Below are 22,299 nucleotides of genomic sequence, written 5' to 3'. Positions count from 1 at the left end.
GTGTTCTTGTACTTTACTTTAAGTACATTTTAAATCGTGTACTTTGTACTGTGCTTAAAGTACTTTTTTTCCGAATACTTTGCCATCAAGTACTCAAGTACCCAAAATTGGACCCCAGACAAAAAAATCACAAAAGATCATAAAAAATAAAAAATGCACCCTACTAAGAGCGCTAAAGTGACAACAAGAAAACGAAAACACACACATAGCGCTATCTTTGTGTTTTCGTCTTCTTGCCATCATTTTAGCGCTTTTAGTGGGATGCAGTACCAACAGTCCCAGTCTGACATTTTACCAAAAAAGGATTTTTGTGCTTTTAAAGAGCATATTTGTTGAAGCAAATCTATTGTTGAAGATGCTTGAAATGTTGAAAAAGTATCATCGCTTCTATGATTATGTAAAACGAATGGAATGCAAAGACACGCACACATTATGACACTGCAACCGGCAGCACAATGGTCAGTTGTCATTTCAGTTCTCCTAATGCAGGGTTCTACTCGTTTTTTTTGTATGGTTTCCTTCATTGGCAATTAATAATCAGTTTATATCACAATATGTGATTGCATTACATGGAGATCATTCGACAGTTGTGTAAAAATGAAGGCTTAGATTGTGCTTCATCCTTTTTTTACTTTCTTCATATTCTTTTTTTAAACATGTTGTATTTCAAAAAGCAGCTAGGAATGCCCCGAAAATATATAATCTCTGTTGGCTTGTACTTTTCTCCCCTTGAAATTTCCTAGCCTGTTATAGGAGACGATTACCACCGGAACACCACACTAGGCAGGTGATCTTGGATCAGTCAGGGTATAATAGTATTTTGCATAATCACAGCACAGCTGACTGATTACCTCTTGTGGGATTTGCTCCTGCAAGAAGCCTTCCCCACCGGGTTGTGGTCTAAGTAACCAGTACGTTCCCCGCCGTCAACCAAGAGATGACTCTGACACCAGACTGGAATGCAACTTACATAGTTTATTCCTCTCGTACAGGTCTTCCTCGCGCGCTGCTCCGGTCCCGAATGTCCCGTTTTTCCCGCCGCTCCCTCCCGCCTCACCTCCCACTGACCCCAATCCGAGCGACAGAACGGCACGTGCGGTGAACTTGGTCAGTGGAAGAAAACCTGCCCGGAGGGCAGCTGAGAAGGCCGGGGGCCTCAGACAAAGGGCCGCCCCCTCCTCGCGACCGGGTCACCACACTCTCTACATGTTACTGCAAATTATGCCATCTGATTAAGTCCATATTCGCGAGTTAGCACTTAAACTAGGACTTTATGGCTTCAGAGTATTTGTCAAGGATGCTCGCTAAAGTGTTGCCAAAAAAGCAAGACACAGATACTAAACAGTGAAATGCAAAGTGATACAAATGAAATTGGCAATGTACTTGATGAGTACTTAATACATTTTGAATTGGGTACTTTGTACTGTACTTGAAGTACTAATGATGCCAGGTGCTTGGTACTTTACTTGAAGTATAATTTTGAGGTACTTTGCCCATCACTGCATGAAAGTACTGGTAAGAAATCATATTACGTACCGTGGCGCGCAGGCTTACCATAACCAGCAAAGCACGTGTCGCCGGGTGGTGATAAACGGCTGCAAAATGAAATTGAGATGATCCACTATCCCGTTGAAGGGAGGGTCGGTACGCACAACGGAGAAGTCGAAACGCGACCGCATCCATTAAGCGTACCGAACCTCCCTTCAAGGGGATAGTGGATCGTCCCAATCACGTGTCCAGCTGTCTATCGGTGAACGATCACACACGCTTTGCTGGGTAAGGCAAATCTGCGTGCCACTGTAAATTCCCCCTTGCAAGAATCTTGCCCTAGTACTAATAAGAAAAGTGCACAAAGAGACAACACAAGAGATATAACCTTTTGATTCTCTGTCTAGTTTTTTTGTTTCTGTCTGTTTATGCATTTTGCTTATTATGTCTCCTCACCTACTAGCCTAACACTCCATGCTCATTCACTAATAAATTTTGTTAAGGTATAGGAAAAATGCTAGGAAATGTGGAATACATATGAAAATGCATAATGTAAAACCCCGAGACTAGCGAACACGAAAGGACAGACACAACACGAAGTCTCAACTTTTGAGACTTCGTGTTGTGTCTGTTCTTTCGTGTTCCCTCTCGGGGATTTACATTATGCATCATCTTCACCAGCTCGCTTGCTTCCTAGCCATTTTTTCACTGACATATGAAAACTTCACCTTCACATGGGCACAACTGATAACACGTACGACCTGGACAATTACACACCAGGAGGTCCTGTGCACAATTACGAAGCACAGCTTGGTATGTCTTAGACCACACATTCAGGTGCAATGTATTTTTTTAGTATGTTGCAAATTGGAGGTATTGGTAAGACATGAAACGTGCAAGTATGAGAATTAGATGACAAGCATTATAATTTGCCCTTGTCTAGCATCTCGTAATTTTGTAAGTATATTGCTCTGCATATGTGGCATGTCATTTTCCTTGCTCTGACCTCTTTAGGTCAACTATGTGCCTTGTTGCTTGAATAAGTGGCACAGCCTAACTCTGACACTTATTTACTGCAGAGGGGCTGAGACAAGAGAGTCAGCGCCTGTAAGGTATTTACACAGCCTCCTTGAGTGATGAACAGCTATGTCTCTACACTGGCATGCCTGCAACAAACTTTCGTGCCCTTGCACAACTAATTTGCAAGCTTGAAATCAGATACTACAGTAACACTCGTGTTGCAAGAATTAGTCTTGAGGACCAGCTTCTGTTGTGCCTCACAAAGTTGAAGCTAGGTACCCCCTGATGGTGACTTGGCATTTAGATTTTCAGTCAGCCATACAACTGTTCAAAACGTCTTTGTGACATTTTTACATGTTCTTTATGAAGTCCTCTATGAAGGCATTATGGTGACAAAGAAGGTCAAGGTGCCTTTTCAGTTGCATGAAATGCCACCGCAGTTTGTACAGTATCCGAATTGTGCTTTAATTATTGATTGCTCTGAAATTGAGATTGGGGCACCTAGACAGAGCCTGCAGGCCCAGAGTGCTTCATATTCAAATTATAAGTCGTGGTATACTGTAAAGTTTTTGGTCGGTGTAGCCCCAAATGGTGCTATTTTACACGTTAGTGAGTGTTACTTGGGATCAGTGAGTGACGGAGACATTGTGCGCTCTTGTGGTGTTCTTACCATGCTTCATGAAGGAGATCTTGTGTTAGCTGGAGCTTCCTAATCTATGATCTAATGCCTTCAGGTGTATCATTGAATGTGCCTCCATTTTTGCGTGCACGCCAATTTACAAGTGGGGAAGTTGAGCTAACAAAACGAATAGCATCTTGCCGTATTTAGGTTGAGCGAGCTCTTCGAAGGGTAAAGGTGTTTAAGATCCTATCTACAGTGAAGGTGCATAAGCGACCACTGGTGTCGAAGATCGTAAGGGTGTGCAGCTGTCTTGCAAACCTGCAGCGACCAAGAAATGACTTATAAATTAAGATGCTGTCCAACTGCTTTTACCTTCGTTGTACAAGCCATGTACTTTTTATTGTGACTACAGTGTACATTTGCATTTGTGTATATATATGTAGATATCATCAATTTACTTCAAGCCATGTGCTCTGTACATTGGTTTTCTCATTTTGTTGCAGCAGTGGAATTGTAATTAAATGTTCAGCTTTTATTTCACCAATGGGCATCATTCTGTTTTTGTAGAAGTCCAACAGTTCCGGGATTTTCAGGTCTTGCCATGCTTGTTCTGGGTACACCCGTGTGCAGTAAAAGTCCACTGAGATCCACACAGAAGTCGCAGTACTGGCGTCCCGAAAAAGCAAGGCAGCCCTGAACTTGGTGATAGTAGACGTGGTCCTGGTTTAAAAGCCCCTGTTCTGTTAAGCAACCCTGTTTCACACCAAATATGGTTTCAACATTCTGAAACCGGATGGACCATGGGCATTTTACTTCAAGCAGCCCATCATTGTTCACGAGGCCACCAGGGCTACCACCGAGCAATCCCCTTTGATGTAGCCACAGTCCAGATGGTATTACACTATTGCCACTTTTTTTCTTGTATTCTTCTATGGCGGTAGCCTCATTGCTTTGTCCCCATATAATGGCGGATTGAGTGATTGAGTGGAGAGGTTATATTCTCCTAGGAAATAAAGTATACGACTAAAACATAACAGAACAAGTCTGAGCATGAAATTACAGCACTTCTGATGCAATGAGGTTGAGCATGGTTTATTAAAAGCTATGGTACAAAGACAGGCATCAAACTAGGGAGCACAAAGAAATTAACCTTCTGGGCAATCGAACTCCCCCTGAACAAACTTTGAGGTAGAAACTACGATGCTTACGTTAAAATGTTGGAAGTTCGTTTATGCTATTAGCGACCACCAGTTCATTCTTCCTCCTTTTCAGCGTTACAATTACAATGTAACGATAATGACAATGTAATGTTCTTACATGCTAATAACTTCCTTTTCGTTTGTACAGCAGGCATCACAAAGAGAATATGAAGACACAGATACGATTGAAATTATGTAACAACCGTAAAATGAAAAAAGGAAGTCGCTGAAAAGGTCAGCCAGCTGTGGGTTCATGCCCTACAGCTGGCTAACCTTTTCAGTGACTTCCTTCTTTCATTCCTCTTAGGCACATGAGGCTTGTGTTTGTGTTGTCCTTTCTCTGTGTTCCAGCTTCAGGACATGAATTTCCATAATTAACTACCCTAAATTGGGAAACTTGCTTTACATGCGTATTTACTTGCATATACTGCGGCGCTGTCTTATTTTATTCCATTTGATGGCATTTAGCTCACGCTTGAGGTTGATCTTGCGCTCTAGTATCCTTCCTCTGTTCGCTTCCTGTAGTTTCAGCCAAGCACATTTTGTCGTTGTTTATTTAATAACATAGCATGCTTGTGACGTCGATAGGGTCTGGACGACTACGTTGAGCGCCTCCTGATCCTTCTTTTCCCAAGCCACCCTCGCTGCAGCCTCTCTTGGAGGTCCTCCTCTACAGTAGCCCAAAGCCGCTTTGCCTTGAGGCACACGTACACCTTGTTTTCTCCCCGTTGGATAATTGTTACCTTCCAACTTTTGGAAGTGGGGCACAGGGAATCCTTCTGCCATCTTCACGCAACTCCTGCTACGCCTTCGCAAGATATTCACTTGTCGTCATCCACTAAATTTTCATCTCCACGCGCTGAGGTACTGCTGCAAACTGCTAAGGTGTGGCTCGAAGGAAGCAACGGCCGGAGGATCCTAGCCAGAATCCTTCTCGACGGCGGCAGCCAGCGTAGTTTCATCCGTGGCGTTGTGAAGGTGTTGGTGTATCTTCCGTCCCTACCAATCGTTCTGGCTTGTGACCTGGACCGTAGTAGAATCCGTCCCTGGGCCCATAACCTTTGTTGCAGAGGGTCAATGGGTCTTATACCACGTCGTAGACAACAGATTGCTAACGGCAGCTAATGCATACACGTCCGAACCCAATCTTGGTATGGCTATGGAATGTCCTGCTCGAGCTGCACGCTCAACCACGTGATTTTCATTGCACACGCTCATATACTCATAAGTTGATAAAAAACACGTAGTCCCGAAATACACATTTGACGCACACAGTTTTGAATATTATAACATTTTCCACAACTAAGACATCAGAGCACACGCCACGTCAGCGGTGTCAAGATGCGCGCAAAGTGCCAAGTGCAAAGCGCCAAGTGCAAAGTGATGTAGTTTGGTGCTTCCCGAATTTTCAATTCTATTTAAAGAAATGAAAGTCTCAGTCAAAATTAAATGACCCTTGTATGTTCGTGGTGCATTACATGCCCCTTGAAAGCACTTCCAATTTACTCTAAAATCTCGGTATTTTTTTATTTATTCTTTTTAAGTGTTTCAGTAACCGGAGTTGAGCAAGAAATGCCATGCCCTGATGACTCATTGATCGGGTTCGTTTCCTTTTCTATCGAAATTGTCTGGCGTCTGGGTTCCCTGCCCCCGCGCCAACGAAGGGTATCAGTTTTTGACCCAAGTCCAAAATGCCCCAGTCATTAACCTATAATAATGCGCGAAGCATACGTGCAATGCGCATAGACTTCATCCAAATTGCCTTCTTGAAAGGGCAGCTATTTGTTGCAGCGCAGACAGTGAAACACAAGCGAAAGCTGTTTGTGACTGTCAGTAAATACCCTGATTTTGAGATGTTCACGTTGCCAGATGACTATGCGTTTATGAGAGTAAGCGTATTTGCAGGACAGCTTCTTATCATTGTTTTTTTTTTTCTTTTTTTTTTTTTTTTTGTACTGCACAATCCTTTAATTTCACGACCCAACTTTTGTTTGTCGCCCAAACAAGGCACATATTCGGAAATCTAGATGCTAAATTGCATGTCTCGATAGCCTCACTTTGTGATGCGCGTTAGATTGCCCTTACTATATTTAATTAAAGTGGAATTGCGGATACCATAGGACTTGGATCCTTATTATGAAGGGCCTCGTTATTTCATTCCCCGCATCCCTACCAGCAATGGGGTAGAGTATCTCCCCTGGCGATGAAACTCCCCATTCATCATCTTGTAATAAAGTTGTTGTTGTTAAGCGGAATCAGACCAGCTTGTGCTGCGAATCACTTCAAACGCTCATTAGCAACCAAGTGTGAAAATGAAGTTTTTGATAGTATTACTGTTTTCGAAGCGACAATAATTTTTGCTTGAAATTCCTCTCGAAAAACTTAGAGCCGCGGAAGTACCAGCTCTCCGGTATGCCATGTCACAGTCGTCGCCTTCTCTCCGAATATCGAATACTAACTCGGTTGGAAAAACCAACTACGAAGAATTAGTGAACTCCGAACCACACTTCCGAATATATTTGAAAATAATCTCTGAAAACCCAGATACCATGTACTTTATATGAGCTCCTTCCGCCTATCCTGCTGATCATGTGACGTTCGCCTCTGTATAGAGCATATTAACATGTGCGCGTGCTAAACTGCAGCATTATATTTGCAGGAACAAAAAAAGATCAGAAACAGTCTGCCTGAGCATAGCTCTCGTTGATAGAACAGTTTGCCCTTCTACGTTATTACACTATTACCAGACGCTCATCTATTACCCCCGCGGACTCCTCTCTCAATTTCATATTTCATCATTTCATCTTCATATACTGTACTGCTTCAGTTGATCCTATATAGGTAACACATGTCGCATATACTGTTTAAGGCTGGACACTACCCTCAGAAAAATCCTGGATCGTTAAATTGCTATCGCCGCACTACATAAAGCAGCAGATTCATATTCATGGATGCAATGCATCGTTTCGTATTCACACACTTTCCGTAGAGTTAGCCATTCGTTTTGCGTAAATAAAGAGCTATTGCTCACCATACTCCATAGCTTGTTCTGAATAACTGGTCCACTAGATCTGCATGAAATTCGTCAAAGGCCTCATGTGATCGAAATTATCCGCAGTACTACCCTGCAGCGCTCGACTTACGAACAATTCTGCTCTCACTTATCTTTTAACGGGAAGTTGGTCATCTGATGGAACACTGCGCTGAAAGGCATTGTTTCGTTCACTGCCATACATCACCTGCAGGCCATGGCAGGTGTGAGGATGACAGAAGTAGATCTAAATGTTCATACAGCATGCATCGCGTATGCCAGAGCGTGATGAGACAACTGCGCAAGAAATGCCTCTTTACTGGGTGTTAGCTCTTCATATATTTCATGACAACGCGCTTTTCAGCACACGATTTGATATCTCCGACGGTAATTAGGTGGAGGCGCCCTAAGAGGGAGTAGAATAGCACCTGTGTTTAATATGGGTAAAATACACTCCAGCGCTGTAACACGGCGCTGTTACACAACTTTCCCCCGAAAACGTTGTCAGCATTTAAATTGCCACGTCTTGCCCCGTGTGCATGTAATCGGTTTCACTAATTTTTCTGTTAAACACCGCGCAACCAAGAATGTCCATATTTTCATATATCTAGACCAATGAATAGAGAAATAGGATATGCACTTCCATAGACAGAATAATCCTGCGAAACGCTGCTGCACAGATGACAAGAAAAATGACTAATGAAAATCGCGCCTTTTTGCGGGTCTTTACATTCCAGGCAAAAGTAATCAATTTCTTTTTTTCTCTCTCTCTTCAACACAAAATAAATCAGGATAGTACTCACGCGCAATAAAGGTGACATACAGAGCCACCAATGCGTATGGTTACAAGCGGAAGGAGCGACGCGTCCCTGCGACAGGCGACGTCGAACACAAAATGTCGCGTCTTGGCCTGTGTCCAGACATGTACAAGATGCTCAAAAATGTATTTAAGATAAGATAATAAATACCGACGTTAGAATGTAATTAAGATAGAGTACAAAATAGTTCAAATACAATTAAGATACTATTTATCCTTCAACACAAAAAGTCACCAGTCACTGGTCAATGCGGCAAGTCGCCGCTATGTGACATGAATCACCCAAACCCCGCGTACTACGCAAGCCGTCTCTGTGTGGTAGGAGTCATCTGAACACAAGTCCCAGAGATGAGAAAGAGATACCACATAACTCCACTAAGTATATGTGACCCAGAGCAAAGCAAACTTCTAGCAGGTCCCTGCTCGGTGAGGTCAGAATTCGGCGTTACCGCGTCAGGGCACACATAATATAGAACCCTCACTCGCCAAGGATTAGTACACACGGGGCAATATCTCTAAATGGAGACGTCCAAGAAGGGCCAATGCCCGGGTCAAGTCCGAGGGACTCCGGAAATTTCCACTGAACAAGCAAGATAATGGAAAGACGAGACACAGAAAGTTTGAGAGGGAGATCCAAAATATGTAATTAGAGTATTGAGTAGAAAATACCATAAAATGTATTTTAAATAGAGTACAAATACACAAAAAAAGTATTGAGTAGAGTACCAAAATACCGCAAATTGTATTTAAGATACGTTATCTATTTGGAGTATTTTAAATACAATACTCCAAATACGTACAAGTCTTTCTGTGTCTCATCTTGCCCCACCTTACCCTACTAATCCATCAAATCAGGTGAATAACCTCTATCCTCCTCTAAGCAAAGCATCAACCACGGCAGTACATGCGGCTGCGGAAATTTGAAATAAGCGCATTTGATGTATTTACACGTATTTAAACAAATAAATACTGAAAAACAGCACTTAAATATAGGTGTAATTGAATTTTTCCAAACTGTGTTTAAATACGGGATATAAATGCGTGTGTTTATATTTTAAATAGTATTTAAAATGAAACGTATTTTAATATTGTCCATCCCTGCACCCAGGTAACTCGAAAGGAACCTTCGCCAGGCGAAAACTCAAGGTTAGCGGAAATCACTTCGTAACCCGTCGTCGAAAATTCAACTCCCGTCACCCGAGGGCGGCGGGGGTATCTATTCTCCACAAACTTGCTCCACAGCAGGTGAGTGACCTAGGGGTGTGACGTCCCAAGGGTGGGCAGTACTAGTAATACTTTGTATTATAATACTCATTTTCGAAATGTACTTGGAGAATGACAGTCAAGAATACCAGTCCGGCTTAGTGTGGTCAACAGTTTATTGTCTCCAGGCTTCCACTCGCGAGCTCCCTGTTCCTTGGTGCCACGCGCCAGACTGTCGTCCTTGCGGCTCGCTGGTCCTTTTCTTGGCTTGGTCACCTGACCGCCTCATCGTCGGAGCCCTTCATCTTCTTCACTCCTGACTCCTCCCCCCTATGACTATGATTGTCTCGATAAGTAATGTGCAAACTATATATTTCTGCTTTTCTTTTCATTTCTTTCTCCCCAAGTTTTACATCAACGTACAGCTAATATTACTCGTGTAATACACACAAGTATTAGTATTATGTACTATAATACATCAGTATTACATATCAGTATTACAATACCTACTTCCAGGAAGTAGTATGCATTAGTATATTATAATACAAAATACGAGTATTACTTCCCACCCCCGGGATGTCACACCTTCATTACATTCCTTCCCGTCATTACCTTAGCTGGAAGTTTTTATGAAGCACATGAAGTAGCCACTGAACGAATTTCGTTGTAGTGCCTAACAACATGCTTTATGTAGTATGCTATGTGCTAAAACGTATTTCCTGCGCATCATGGTTATCATGCCGGCCTATCGGTAGCTCAGTCAGTAACGTGTTGTCTTGCTGAGGTCAAGATCACGGGTTCAATCCCGACCGAGGACGGTAGCAATGTAGTGGAGGCAAACATTGCTTCCAGCACCACAAGTCGGTGATTTCCGGCTCACGTCAATACAACTCCAGGTGGTCGAAACGACAGGTGACACGTGCAGCATGTCGCCACACTAAAGGCTGACACACCTTGCGTGTAAATCTACTCCAATTACCTCCTGCTCGTAACATTCAAAGTACGTTTGCAGGTGGAAAATTACCTGTATTTGTAGAATGCCAAAATAGTTCTTTGTTTACCGGTGAATGGTACGATGCACTTCACGTGTTGATTTTATTCTTGAAGGTCCTGGAAGGCAGCTTGGAAAGACATTAACCAACCCCTTGGTACGACATGTGTCAACATCAGTTATTTGTATTGTGATTAGCACGAATTTTTATGGTAAACAACATGGTAAAAAATGCCATGGCAAAAAAAAAACATGGTATGGTAAAAAACACCTCCGGAATGATGTTTCGAGGTTTTCCTTGGGTTTTCCGAACACTTTCCAGACGAATGTCGGCACAGTTCCCCCTGAAGTCGGCCCAGGACGCATACTAACCCCCCTGTCCCCCACTCCTTCCTTGCTGTCCTCTCTCCATCTGTCCCCATCTGTACGCTGCTCATAGCCACAGTTGCTTCGCGGCACCAACACGGAATAAAAAAAATCGTCCGTCCAACGGCTGTAATGTTTCAACCATGGCCGCTTCGTTATTTTCTATATGCTTAGTTACCGCAGCAGGATAAAAAAAAATGCAGGATTAAGCACCGTTAAACACACCCTGCATTACAGGTATGCCCTTTCTCACATGTTTCCCACATTACCAGCGACACCTCGCTTTATAAAATAGAGCTAACTAAATAAATAAACGAAAGACAGGACTCAAGCCTTTTCAGCATGTTTTCCGCAGTAGCTTGACTGTGCGGGAGCTACATAACGATGCCATTTACCCTCACACATGGGCGAATGCATTTGTAAGTTGTCGCCGCCATTCATGACAAGAACATTTTGTATACCGCCCTCGCACAATGAACTTCCTAGTAGAATATTTGACATTGACCGGAAGCAACCTGCGGACAAATCCGGTGTTTTGTGGGAGACTTCCAGTCGTAGATATGCGCAGGCGTCGATGGCCCGCTCTCTTGCTGGTGTCGGCGGTCATTGCAACGTGGCTGTGGAAAAGTCGACCGAAGCATGTTGCAGAATCCACTCCTACGGGTCTGCCGCTCCAGGAAATGTATGACATAGATCATTTCCCAACTGAACCACCGCTTTGGTGAGTAACGTATTTTGTTCACTGTCCTAAATTTAGACCTACCGTTTAGCGTCAAGTTTCAGAATGCAAGGCTCTTTGTCTTTTCCTTCCAAGTCAATTGCATTCTCTTAAGCTCACTGAGAAAAACTGGAATAGGAAACAGGCGTGGTACCCCAGTGCACAACAAAATTTCAGTCAAGACGAGCAGTGTCTCATGTATTCATGTCGAACACGTTCAGTCAGTCAGTGGATTCTGCCCTTGTTTCTTCTATATATAATTAACATATTTGTGGAATTCTCGAATTATTAATACAGTTCGTTAATTTGAGTCTTTCACTGAACCGCAGGACAGCATTACGCCATAGAGCCAACAAAGTTGATGATAGCCACTTACTAGCTGCTGCGAAATTCACGCCATCTGGGAGCTTCGTAGGATTTCAAGATGCCGTCGCAACATACGGACACGTCGAGCAAAGCCTCTTGGAAATCAACCGCTTCATGGCTGTTCAGCTAAGACGAATACTGACCCGAGCTCCCGAACCTCTGGCGCGTCGCCTAAGAACCCTCTCAGTGACGACACGAGAACGGGCTCGATTTCTTCTTGAAGAGGTGAAGTCCTTAGCGCACCAGACTGGCATTCTCAAGAAGAAACGTGAAGCACTGTTCGACCTGAAGAACAAGGTCCGCAGGCTTATCGAAGTGAATCAGCACCAGAACAACTGTTCGAGAGTCTTAACGTGCCGCCTGGCCAACCCATATGGGTTCTCCTCAGGAATCCACGATGTGCTCTGGTGTCTTGTCAGAGGTGTTCAGCTCAAACGTCCAGTGATAGTAGATTCTCAGCCCTGGCATTATGACCCGTATGGTTGGAGTCGAATCTTTCTGCCACTGACCTACAAGTGTCCTGAGAAGCCTGACCGTTCGTCAACCTGGCCAGGAAACAACTGTAAGCAAACGCACTCCAAAGAAACCATGACAGGGAGTTACTGGGGATTCCGTTATTCTCAACCCGTTAGATTTGGAACCTGTATTTAAAAATTTGAAAAGGTAGCCGACTGTTCTTGCTATTCGTTGTAAGTGTACCTAATTTCGATACGAAATTTCCCTGCTCTTTAAATTACCCAATTTGTGTGGACTTATCGTATCGTTCATGACGTCATAGTTGCACCACTTACAACTTGCCAATTTATTCATCGGTGTAAGCTTTTCTTTTTCATGAATTCACCTTTGACCCTGGTTGTACCTCCTGTGAGGGGTGCATCTGGATGACAGTGGAGGCAAATGCCAACTTTTTTTACAGCTTGCGCCTGCGTTATAACTATTGTTCCGGATTCTGCAATTGATCTAAAAAATAAAAGAAACAAAAATTGTATCCGAAAAACTCCGCCTTTACGTGTTCCAGTACCGAGATCTCAGCAAGAAAAGTCGTGTCCTGATGTCTAGTTGACGGGATTCGTTTCCTTTTTTGTCGAAACTGCCTCGTACCGCGGGTTAGTAGCCCACGAGACTATAGGAAGGGTGGCTCATCGGACCCAAATCCACTCAGCAATACTCTCTCACTTATTGCCTGATGCATCCACGTAATGCGGGTTAAAGGTACTGTAAAGCAGTAGACAAGCATGATATGTCGGTGACGTGACTAGAGACTTTGTTGCTTCGAAATACCATATGCGGAACCGTACGACCGACAACGCGCTATAAATATTTTTAATTTGCCATGAAAAATGCGACGTAATGGAGCGGTGCGACGCCTGGTGTCAAACAACCTCCTGTACAGCGGGCAACACTGAAAATTGGTATTACACACTATTACATCGGAACTTCGTTATTTTAGTAACCATGCTGTTAGTTCCCTGTTTACTTATGCATTCTGAAACCCCTGTTGACGGTGTTTTTTGCGAAGTAACCCAGCGCTGGCCGCTGTTCAATGGAGGCTCTCCCTACTTCTCTGCTGCGCATGCACGCTCCTTCTGTTCGCGGCCTCTTTCGAATGAACAAACTCTCTGTGTGAATCCCTGTGAACAAACAAATCCCGACGCTGTCTGGCTTCTTGAACGTCTGACACATTTTTTTTTTTTTTCAACGGCACAGCATTTCATTTCAGTTCCTTATCCGTTTATCCTCAGATGTGGATCGTTGTGTGGATTGCAGGGGCGGATTTTATGGTGGATTGTGGTGGATTGTTATGTCGGGCCCAGTGTTATACGCATGCAATGTGGTTGCCGCCGTATGTGGCAGGAGTACGGATTCATTTCGAATACCTAGTACAGTGATGCCCGTAATCTTTAATTGTACTTTTCTAATTAACTACACAGTCGATTGGAATGAAACTTGCGGCAGTTTTTGTCCTGGTGGCTTGGGCTATCGAATAGCCACACTATGACATTTGATGGGTGCTGCTTTACAGTACCTTTAACTCCACCTTTGCCTAGAGGAACCTCCACATTATAATCACTGAATAGGACACCTTATCTACTCGACATGAAGTCATTTATGCCGTTTCCCTGTACTGGAACTACCTGGAAGTCCTGGCGCGCAAGAGCAAGCGTTTTTCAAGGCAACTTCTCATTTTTTGTGAGTACGGTCATTTCACAGTTGTCGTTTTTTCTCTCTCCAAATGTCGGATATTAACTCGATGTTAAAAAATAAACGACGAAAAACTGAATTCTCAGAAAATAATAACCTCTGAAAAACACCATCCGAATATGACGAAAGCAAACATCGAAATCCCGCAATCCCGTTTATAACTTTCAGCGCTTGCACAATAAATAGTGCTTGTCGTGAAACCTGCGCTAATTTTCTAAAACGAGGAAGATTTTATATAAGGAGACTTCCGCCTGATTGTAATTGCCACATATCGGGGGAAACGTGCACGTACTTACACCAAGACAACGAATGTCTGTATTTTTCTTGATATCGTTAGACTTTCTGTGCAACAAACAGTATAAATGTAAGGACTCTGTGCTGTGTACCGTTAATCACGCGAGCCGTTAGTTGTTAAAGCCATGCGCGCATGAAGACTCCAACCTCCGACATGAAGGACTGGCCCGGCTGCAAAATAGAATCTGAAAACCCACTATAACAACTGCAAGCACAATTTTTACAACTCAAACCCTCTTAGAACTTTTCACCGGCGATTTAATATCAGCAAAGGGCTGTCATTAAATGTTCAGCTGTGTTAAAGCATTTGTCATGTCTTTCTTTCTCTGTCTCAGTTTTTGCCGTTTGGAATATGTACCAGCTCGCCTGTGCCCTAGCTCTTTTACCGTTAGCTGTTCCTCAACTGTGAAGTAAATCTTCCCTAGGCACACAGTAAGACGAAAAATGCGTTCTCTTCCTCGAAGTCCTGTAGCCCATGACTCATATTATCTGAGCCTGTGTTTGTGCGAGTAGTTCGGGTACTCCAAATAAGAGTTTGAGATTTGTGAAACGCATAGTATGCAACAGGCCCGTCGACAAAACTTCTCAGTGTCGAGAAGTGTCCCTGTGACCATTTACACGTGGAGGACACTGTTTTCTCAATCTCAAGCTTTTACGAGCACTCTCAGACTGAGGACACGTTTCTTCTGAACTACAGGACCAAAGAGGGGACATCTCTCGGAAAATAGCGCCACCACAAAGAGAGGATCCTTCCTCGCGGTTCTCCGTTTTAAAGCCTCGCATTCTGTGCACGTAATTACCTCTGTGGAAGCTGTTACCTGTTTCCGGTTCTCTCAGTTTCAGATGCTCGCGGATCCCTTGTGGATATTCCTGATGATATCGCGAAAGAACTAGTCAGGCTTCACACAGACCCTTACGCCTGGTGGTTAGGGCAGTTCATGGCATACATCATGAGGCCTTCGCAGTCCCTATTTGACAACCTCAGCGAAACGAAGAGAAACATCACCTTCAGGTCTCCCATTGTTGGGTGAGTGGTCGGCATTTCAGGTGATGTTTTCTGGCGGGTTCTACATCATTCTCAGAACTGTGACACCATAGAATAGCTTGAGGGTTTATAGATTTATGATAATAGTTTTCGTGGTTCACGCTGACTATCCTGTGCATTTTTTTTAGTTTATCTGTAACGGCAAACCTACATAGTTTTGAAGTTGTAAGCTCTAATAAATTTGCCATTCTACGCTTCTGCATGCTCTCTTTGATACTCCTAACCGTACTTTTCAATTGAACCGACCATTAGCAAATAGTAACTGAAGCAGTGCGCCCTTGATGTTGTGAAGCCTTATATCTATTGAAGGTGTCCGTGAAGGTGAAGTATTAGGGTAAGGTGGGGCAAGACACGACATTTTGTGTTCCACGACTCCTGTCGTCGAGACTCGTTGCTCCATGCGCTTTTAACTTTACTGATAGGTGGCTCTGCATGTCCCCTTTATTGCACGTGAGTATTATTCGGATTGATGTTTGCGTTGAAGAGAAAAAAAATCGGTTACTTCTGCCTGGAATGTAAAGACCCGCAAAAAGGCGCGATTTTCTCTAGTCCTTTTTCTTGTCATCTGTACAGCAGCGTTTCGCAAGACTATTCTGTCAATTTAAGTCCATATCCTATTTCTTTATTCATTCATCAAGATATATACAAAATATGAACATTCTTGGTTACTCGGTGTTTAACAGAAAAATTAATGAATCCGTTTACATGCACGGGGCAAGACGCGAAAATTTAAATTAATGCAATTTAAATTTCATGTAATTTAGAAACTGATAAGTCAACTATTAGGTAGCTTCATACTTGTTCCTCAGATATTTATTTTCTGCATATTGCCTAGTATTTTCCAGCAAAGCAGAAGCGCACTCAAAAGCGAGCGACCAGCGACACATCAGACTGGCGATGCTTTGAAGGCAAACGACGGTGGAGCAAAATAGCACTGGGTTCTGTGTGATTTTATTGCACATCATGTGGGCCAAGGGCTCAAAGGAGCTGTGTAGGTGCTTGATTAAAAAGCGATAAAAACGACGCGATGTCCGCTGCACTGCGATTTTATTGCTTTTAAAACAGGTGCTTGTACTGCAAAAACTAATTTCTATAGTTCATTACCACGGTGTGTGTCATCTTGCTCCACGCAATGTCTCGTCTTGCCCCGAAAGTTGGGGCAAGATGAGACGATCTCCATTTTTGAATTTCTTGTTCTGTGTTTATTTTAGAACCGTCTGTGTGCGTTCTGATGTACATATAAGAAGGTCTAGACCTCTGAGGCCTATGACTACTTTTTTGAAAACATGAAAAATAAAAATTCCATATTCGATTACAAATTTCTGTATCGTCTTACCCCACTTTCCCTTATATCTGTTGAAAACAGTTGAGAAAACGTGCAAGTGAGACACCGAGCGCAGACATTTCATTGCAACACAGTTATTACAAGAAAAAAGAAACACAAGAAGAAAAACGAAATTGTGTGTTTTTTACGCCGTGTGGCTCTTTAGGCTGGCTCTGATAGAAAAAAAAAAATCATCGCCTTGCTAACGGCACTTAAAATCGACTTGAATAATGCGACATTTGTTCCAATCTGGTTTTAGAATGCACATCCGACGCACTGACAAGGGCAGCGAGGCGTCCTACCACGAAGTAGAAGAATACATGGAACACGCCGAGGAGTATTTCGCCAACATCGGGCCCGTACCAAGGCGCATATATGTGGCAACCGAAGATCCTTCGGTCTTCCGGGAGCTACAGGAAAAGTATACTTTCGTTATTTACTTTACCATGTGAGCGGGCCGTGAGTAGGAATGAGAGATCACAACGTAGTTGCCCTAACCCCGAATCGTTTCCTTGTGTCGTTTGTGAGAATACTGCAACATTTCCCCATGCCCATGCAGTTGTTCAAGCCTCCTGTATCAGACATACAGGTGGGGTAATGCATCCGATGATATGAACGGGACAAGACGCGACGATTTAATGTAATTTAAAGTTAATGCAATTTAAATCTAATGTCGTTCAGAAACGGATAAATCAACTATTAGGTGGCTTTATGCTTGTTCCTCAAAGATTTCTTTCTGAATATTCCCTGGGATTTTCCAGTAAATGTTCCTGTTTCCCATGGTATTTCCAACAAAGCAGAAGCGCACGGAAAAGCGAACAACCACCGATACATCAGACGGGCTGTGCCATGTTTGCAAAAGACGGTGGAGCAAAATAGTACCGGGTTCTGCGTGGTTTTATTGCACACCATATGGGCGGTGAGCACGGGGTTGTTTAGGGGTCCAGGGGCTTTACTTTGTCTGCTTGGATTGCAAAAACTAATTTGTATAGTTCATTTTACCACGGCGTTTCTCATGTTGCCCCACGTGATGTTCAAAAATGCAAAAATTCAAAAATGCAGACTGTCTCATCTTGCCCCAACCTTCGGGGCAAAACGAGACAGTCTGCATTTTTGAATTTCTGCATTTTTGAACATCACGTGGGGCAACATGAGACACGCCGTGGTAAAATTAACTAAACAAATTAGTTTTTGCAATCCAAGAAGATACAGTAAAGCCCTTGCGCCCCTAAACAACCCCGTGCTCACCACCCACATGGTGTGCAATATGTATAGTTCATTTTACCAGGGCGTGTCTCATGTTGCCCCACGTGATGTTCAAAAATGCAGAAATTCAAAAATGCAGACTGTCTCATCTTGACCCAACCTTCCGGGCAAGACGAGACAATCTGCATTTTTGAATTTCTTGTTCTGTGGTTATTTAAACCGGCTACGTCCGTTCTGCATTACGAGGTCAGAAGCTCTAGACCCCTGAGAATGAACCAATGGCTCGTTTTTTTTTTTTTTTTGAAAAACATGAAAAATTAAATTTGATATTCAATTTCAAATTTCTGTCTCATCTTGCCCACCTTACCCTAAAGAGGCTAGCGTTGCGTACTTCGATATTTGTCGTATCAATAATCCCCTATGGACGTATTTATTACAAGGACGACGAACATATATGGGCGTTCCCAGGATTTTTTCCAGGAAGGGAGCAAAGCGCCTCCAGTGGGCGGGGCGCAATGCGTGCAACCCCCTCATCCCTTTTCCTGGATGCGGACGCTGCGGACTGCGCGTGCGTTCATATGCTCATAATATTATGCCATCTGAGAAAAATCATGATGAGCTATGAACAAGAGTGTACAATTTGCACACGTGGCCTTGAAGCTCCAGAGGGCACGATCCCCCTTGCCCCCTCTCGGTACGCCCATGACATCGAAGGCGGAAACGAAGACAACGAAATTGGGAGCGTTGATGGCTCTTCTGTGCCACATAAGCTACTAATTACATGTACAAGATTGCGACCTACAAAAGTATACTCGTACCGACACGCCATGCCCAGCAATTACCCAATATGAATAGAGCATTGTGTTGTCCACACATAAACCACGAAATGAAATTCAACGCTGGTAAATTTAAAAGTGCTTGAGCGTCGTAGCGCAGAGCTATAATGCGATATGCACGAGCTCCATGGACGAAACGGTGCCAATGGTATAGTGCTACGAAGTACAGTGCTGGACAAAAGTTTCTTGAACACGCTCCGGCGCATTCCTTTCTCAGGGTGACACACTAGCAGCGAATGATACAGTAGGGACTTGCAAACAGGTGTCCGGGTTGCCTAGGCACACGTCTGTAAGCCCGTACAGTCCCATTCGCTGCTAGAGTGTCACTCTGAGGAAGGAACGCGCCGGAGCATGTTTCATAAACTTTTGTCCAGCACTGTACATGTATGTGTTAGGTTGTGAGGGTCTGACTCCCTTCAAAGCTGGGCTTCCAATGATGGACCAGCAGTCTTGTTGCAAAATGGCATATTTTCATAAAAGTTACATTGTCCATGTAACGTAATTGTTTGTCGTGACCCCAAAACAATGACCTCCCGTATGGTGCCGAGGTTGAAACGATATACCTTGAAACTATGTGCATTCGTTCAGCATTGAAACTAATTTTTCGTACCATATTGCTCAAGCTGAATACAATCGCTGTACTTTTTCAACAGATTCCCAAGATATCTCTTTCTGGGCGACGAGAAGGCGTCCCAAGACGCCAGCAGTCAGAGCACCCGTTATTCGGCATCTGCCCTCCAGGCAGTCGTGAAAGACATTTTCCTTCTTTCCCAGTGTGACTTGGTCGTATGTACTTTGTCATCCGGAGTGTGTCGTGTCGCCTACGAACTCATGCAAGCGCGACGTACAGACGCTACATCTCACATAGTATCATTAGACGTTGACTACTTCTATGCATACGTCCGATTCCCGCCCAGGCGTATCATCTACCCACACCGACAGGCTGCGTCCAACGAGCTGTGGTTGCGAGAAGGCGACTACGTCGAACGTCTGGGTGATCAGTCCATCATTGGGGAAGCACGAAAGAAGAAGTTTTGGGATGGCTACTCTGTTGGTGGACTCCAAGGCACAATCCTTACGGGACTCTTTCCGTCCTTCAAGGGCATCGCGCAGGTGCGCGGTTCACTATATGTATAGTTCATTTTACCAGGGCGTGTCTCATGTTGCCCCACGTGATGTTCAAAAATGCAGAAATTCAAAAATGCAGACTGTCTCATCTTGACCCAACCTTCCGGGCAAGACGAGACAATCTGCATTTTTGAATTTCTTGTTCTGTGGTTATTTAAACCGGCTACGTCCGTTCTGCATTACGAGGTCAGAAGCTCTAGACCCCTGAGAATGAACCAATGGCTCGTTTTTTTTTTTTTTTTGAAAAACATGAAAAATTAAATTTGATATTCAATTTCAAATTTCTGTCTCATCTTGCCCACCTTACCCTAAAGAGGCTAGCGTTGCGTACTTCGATATTTGTCGTATCAATAATCCCCTATGGACGTATTTATTACAAGGACGACGAACATATATGGGCGTTCCCAGGATTTTTTCCAGGAAGGGAGCAAAGCGCCTCCAGTGGGCGGGGCGCAATGCGTGCAACCCCCTCATCCCTTTTCCTGGATGCGGACGCTGCGGACTGCGCGTGCGTTCATATGCTCATAATATTATGCCATCTGAGAAAAATCATGATGAGCTATGAACAAGAGTGTACAATTTGCACACGTGGCCTTGAAGCTCCAGAGGGCACGATCCCCCTTGCCCCCTCTCGGTACGCCCATGACATCGAAGGCGGAAACGAAGACAACGAAATTGGGAGCGTTGATGGCTCTTCTGTGCCACATAAGCTACTAATTACATGTACAAGATTGCGACCTACAAAAGTATACTCGTACCGACACGCCATGCCCAGCAATTACCCAATATGAATAGAGCATTGTGTTGTCCACACATAAACCACGAAATGAAATTCAACGCTGGTAAATTTAAAAGTGCTTGAGCGTCGTAGCGCAGAGCTATAATGCGATATGCACGAGCTCCATGGACGAAACGGTGCCAATGGTATAGTGCTACGAAGTACAGTGCTGGACAAAAGTTTCTTGAACACGCTCCGGCGCATTCCTTTCTCAGGGTGACACACTAGCAGCGAATGATACAGTAGGGACTTGCAAACAGGTGTCCGGGTTGCCTAGGCACACGTCTGTAAGCCCGTACAGTCCCATTCGCTGCTAGAGTGTCACTCTGAGGAAGGAACGCGCCGGAGCATGTTTCATAAACTTTTGTCCAGCACTGTACATGTATGTGTTAGGTTGTGAGGGTCTGACTCCCTTCAAAGCTGGGCTTCCAATGATGGACCAGCAGTCTTGTTGCAAAATGGCATATTTTCATAAAAGTTACATTGTCCATGTAACGTAATTGTTTGTCGTGACCCCAAAACAATGACCTCCCGTATGGTGCCGAGGTTGAAACGATATACCTTGAAACTATGTGCATTCGTTCAGCATTGAAACTAATTTTTCGTACCATATTGCTCAAGCTGAATACAATCGCTGTACTTTTTCAACAGATTCCCAAGATATCTCTTTCTGGGCGACGAGAAGGCGTCCCAAGACGCCAGCAGTCAGAGCACCCGTTATTCGGCATCTGCCCTCCAGGCAGTCGTGAAAGACATTTTCCTTCTTTCCCAGTGTGACTTGGTCGTATGTACTTTGTCATCCGGAGTGTGTCGTGTCGCCTACGAACTCATGCAAGCGCGACGTACAGACGCTACATCTCACATAGTATCATTAGACGTTGACTACTTCTATGCATACGTCCGATTCCCGCCCAGGCGTATCATCTACCCACACCGACAGGCTGCGTCCAACGAGCTGTGGTTGCGAGAAGGCGACTACGTCGAACGTCTGGGTGATCAGTCCATCATTGGGGAAGCACGAAAGAAGAAGTTTTGGGATGGCTACTCTGTTGGTGGACTCCAAGGCACAATCCTTACGGGACTCTTTCCGTCCTTCAAGGGCATCGCGCAGGTGCGCGGTTCACCTAATGTTAGCCGAAATGAATCCCTTCGAAGAAGCTGAGCGTAAAATTTGAGGGGGGGGGATGAGTGAGTGAAGCATAAACTGTATAGTCCTAATGAATCCACATGGTTCCAAAGGTACTGTGAGGATAACTGCGGAAAAATGTCTTTGTTCAGAGAATCCCACTGAGATATCTAATAAAAGGTTTCCTGCACAGCACCAGGATCCGTCCAAGCCTTGTAAGGAATGCACAAGGAATGGAGGCGCAGGACGCCATTTTCCGCATGGCCATTAAAAAAAACAATTACCTTTATAAAATTTAAACTCTATTCATACCCACTCACTTAGTCCAGTAAACGAATGAATGAGCTGGTCAGCGAACGAAGTCCGCTACTTCTTTTTACTTCCGCGTCGCCGCAGACTTATATTTCGTGAAACTTCAGAGCGTTATATAGGCAGCAGCTGTCGTTCGCTCTAGGAAGTTGGTAGCTCGACGCCGAAAGCGCGCGTACGATCGTAACAGAGTTACGCTTACATGAAGGCACAGCGTGAATGAAGTTACG

General features: G+C 44.0%; 2 protein-coding genes across 2 annotated transcripts in view; one reads left to right on the top strand and one right to left on the bottom strand.

The window, feature by feature from the left end:
- LOC135383857 (uncharacterized) overlaps positions 1 to 7,502 on the bottom strand; it is a 64,527-nt gene extending 57,025 nt beyond the window's left edge. The window contains exon 1 of the mRNA XM_064613155.1: positions 7,361 to 7,502. Within this exon, the coding sequence (XP_064469225.1) occupies positions 7,361 to 7,370 (10 nt within the window). The 5' untranslated portion in view covers positions 7,371 to 7,502. The remainder of the gene's footprint in view (positions 1 to 7,360) is intronic.
- A 3,680-nt stretch (positions 7,503 to 11,182) lies between these two features.
- On the top strand, positions 11,183 to 21,796 carry LOC135384891 (alpha-(1,6)-fucosyltransferase-like). Its single transcript, XM_064614073.1, has 6 exons — positions 11,183 to 11,458; positions 11,785 to 12,383; positions 15,155 to 15,344; positions 16,946 to 17,107; positions 19,382 to 19,841; positions 21,407 to 21,796. Exons 1-6 carry the CDS (start codon positions 11,211 to 11,213, stop codon positions 21,794 to 21,796), a joined length of 2,049 nt encoding a protein of 682 aa, XP_064470143.1. The 5' UTR covers positions 11,183 to 11,210.
- The last annotated feature ends 503 nt before the right edge of the window (positions 21,797 to 22,299 follow it).

Source organism: Ornithodoros turicata, chromosome 2 (genome assembly GCF_037126465.1).
Source record: "Ornithodoros turicata isolate Travis chromosome 2, ASM3712646v1, whole genome shotgun sequence".
Classification (NCBI taxonomy): Eukaryota; Metazoa; Arthropoda; class Arachnida; order Ixodida; family Argasidae; genus Ornithodoros; species Ornithodoros turicata.
The sequence above is the reverse complement of the archived record's forward strand: the minus strand, read 5'-3'. Positions and strand labels throughout refer to the sequence as shown.

What these genes read in the sequence shown, in the direction of transcription:
- LOC135384891 (XM_064614073.1), top strand. Translation starts at nt 11,211, where the DNA reads ATGAACTTCCTAGTAGAATATTTGACATTGACCGGAAGCAACCTGCGG. An exon ending in AACCTGGCCAGGAAACAACT is followed by an intron (nt 12,384 to 15,154) that starts GTAAGCAAACGC and finishes CGGTTCTCTCAG; the next exon opens with TTTCAGATGCTCGCGGATCC. An exon ending in TTCCGGGAGCTACAGGAAAA is followed by an intron (nt 17,108 to 19,381) that starts GTATACTTTCGT and finishes CTTTTTCAACAG; the next exon opens with ATTCCCAAGATATCTCTTTC.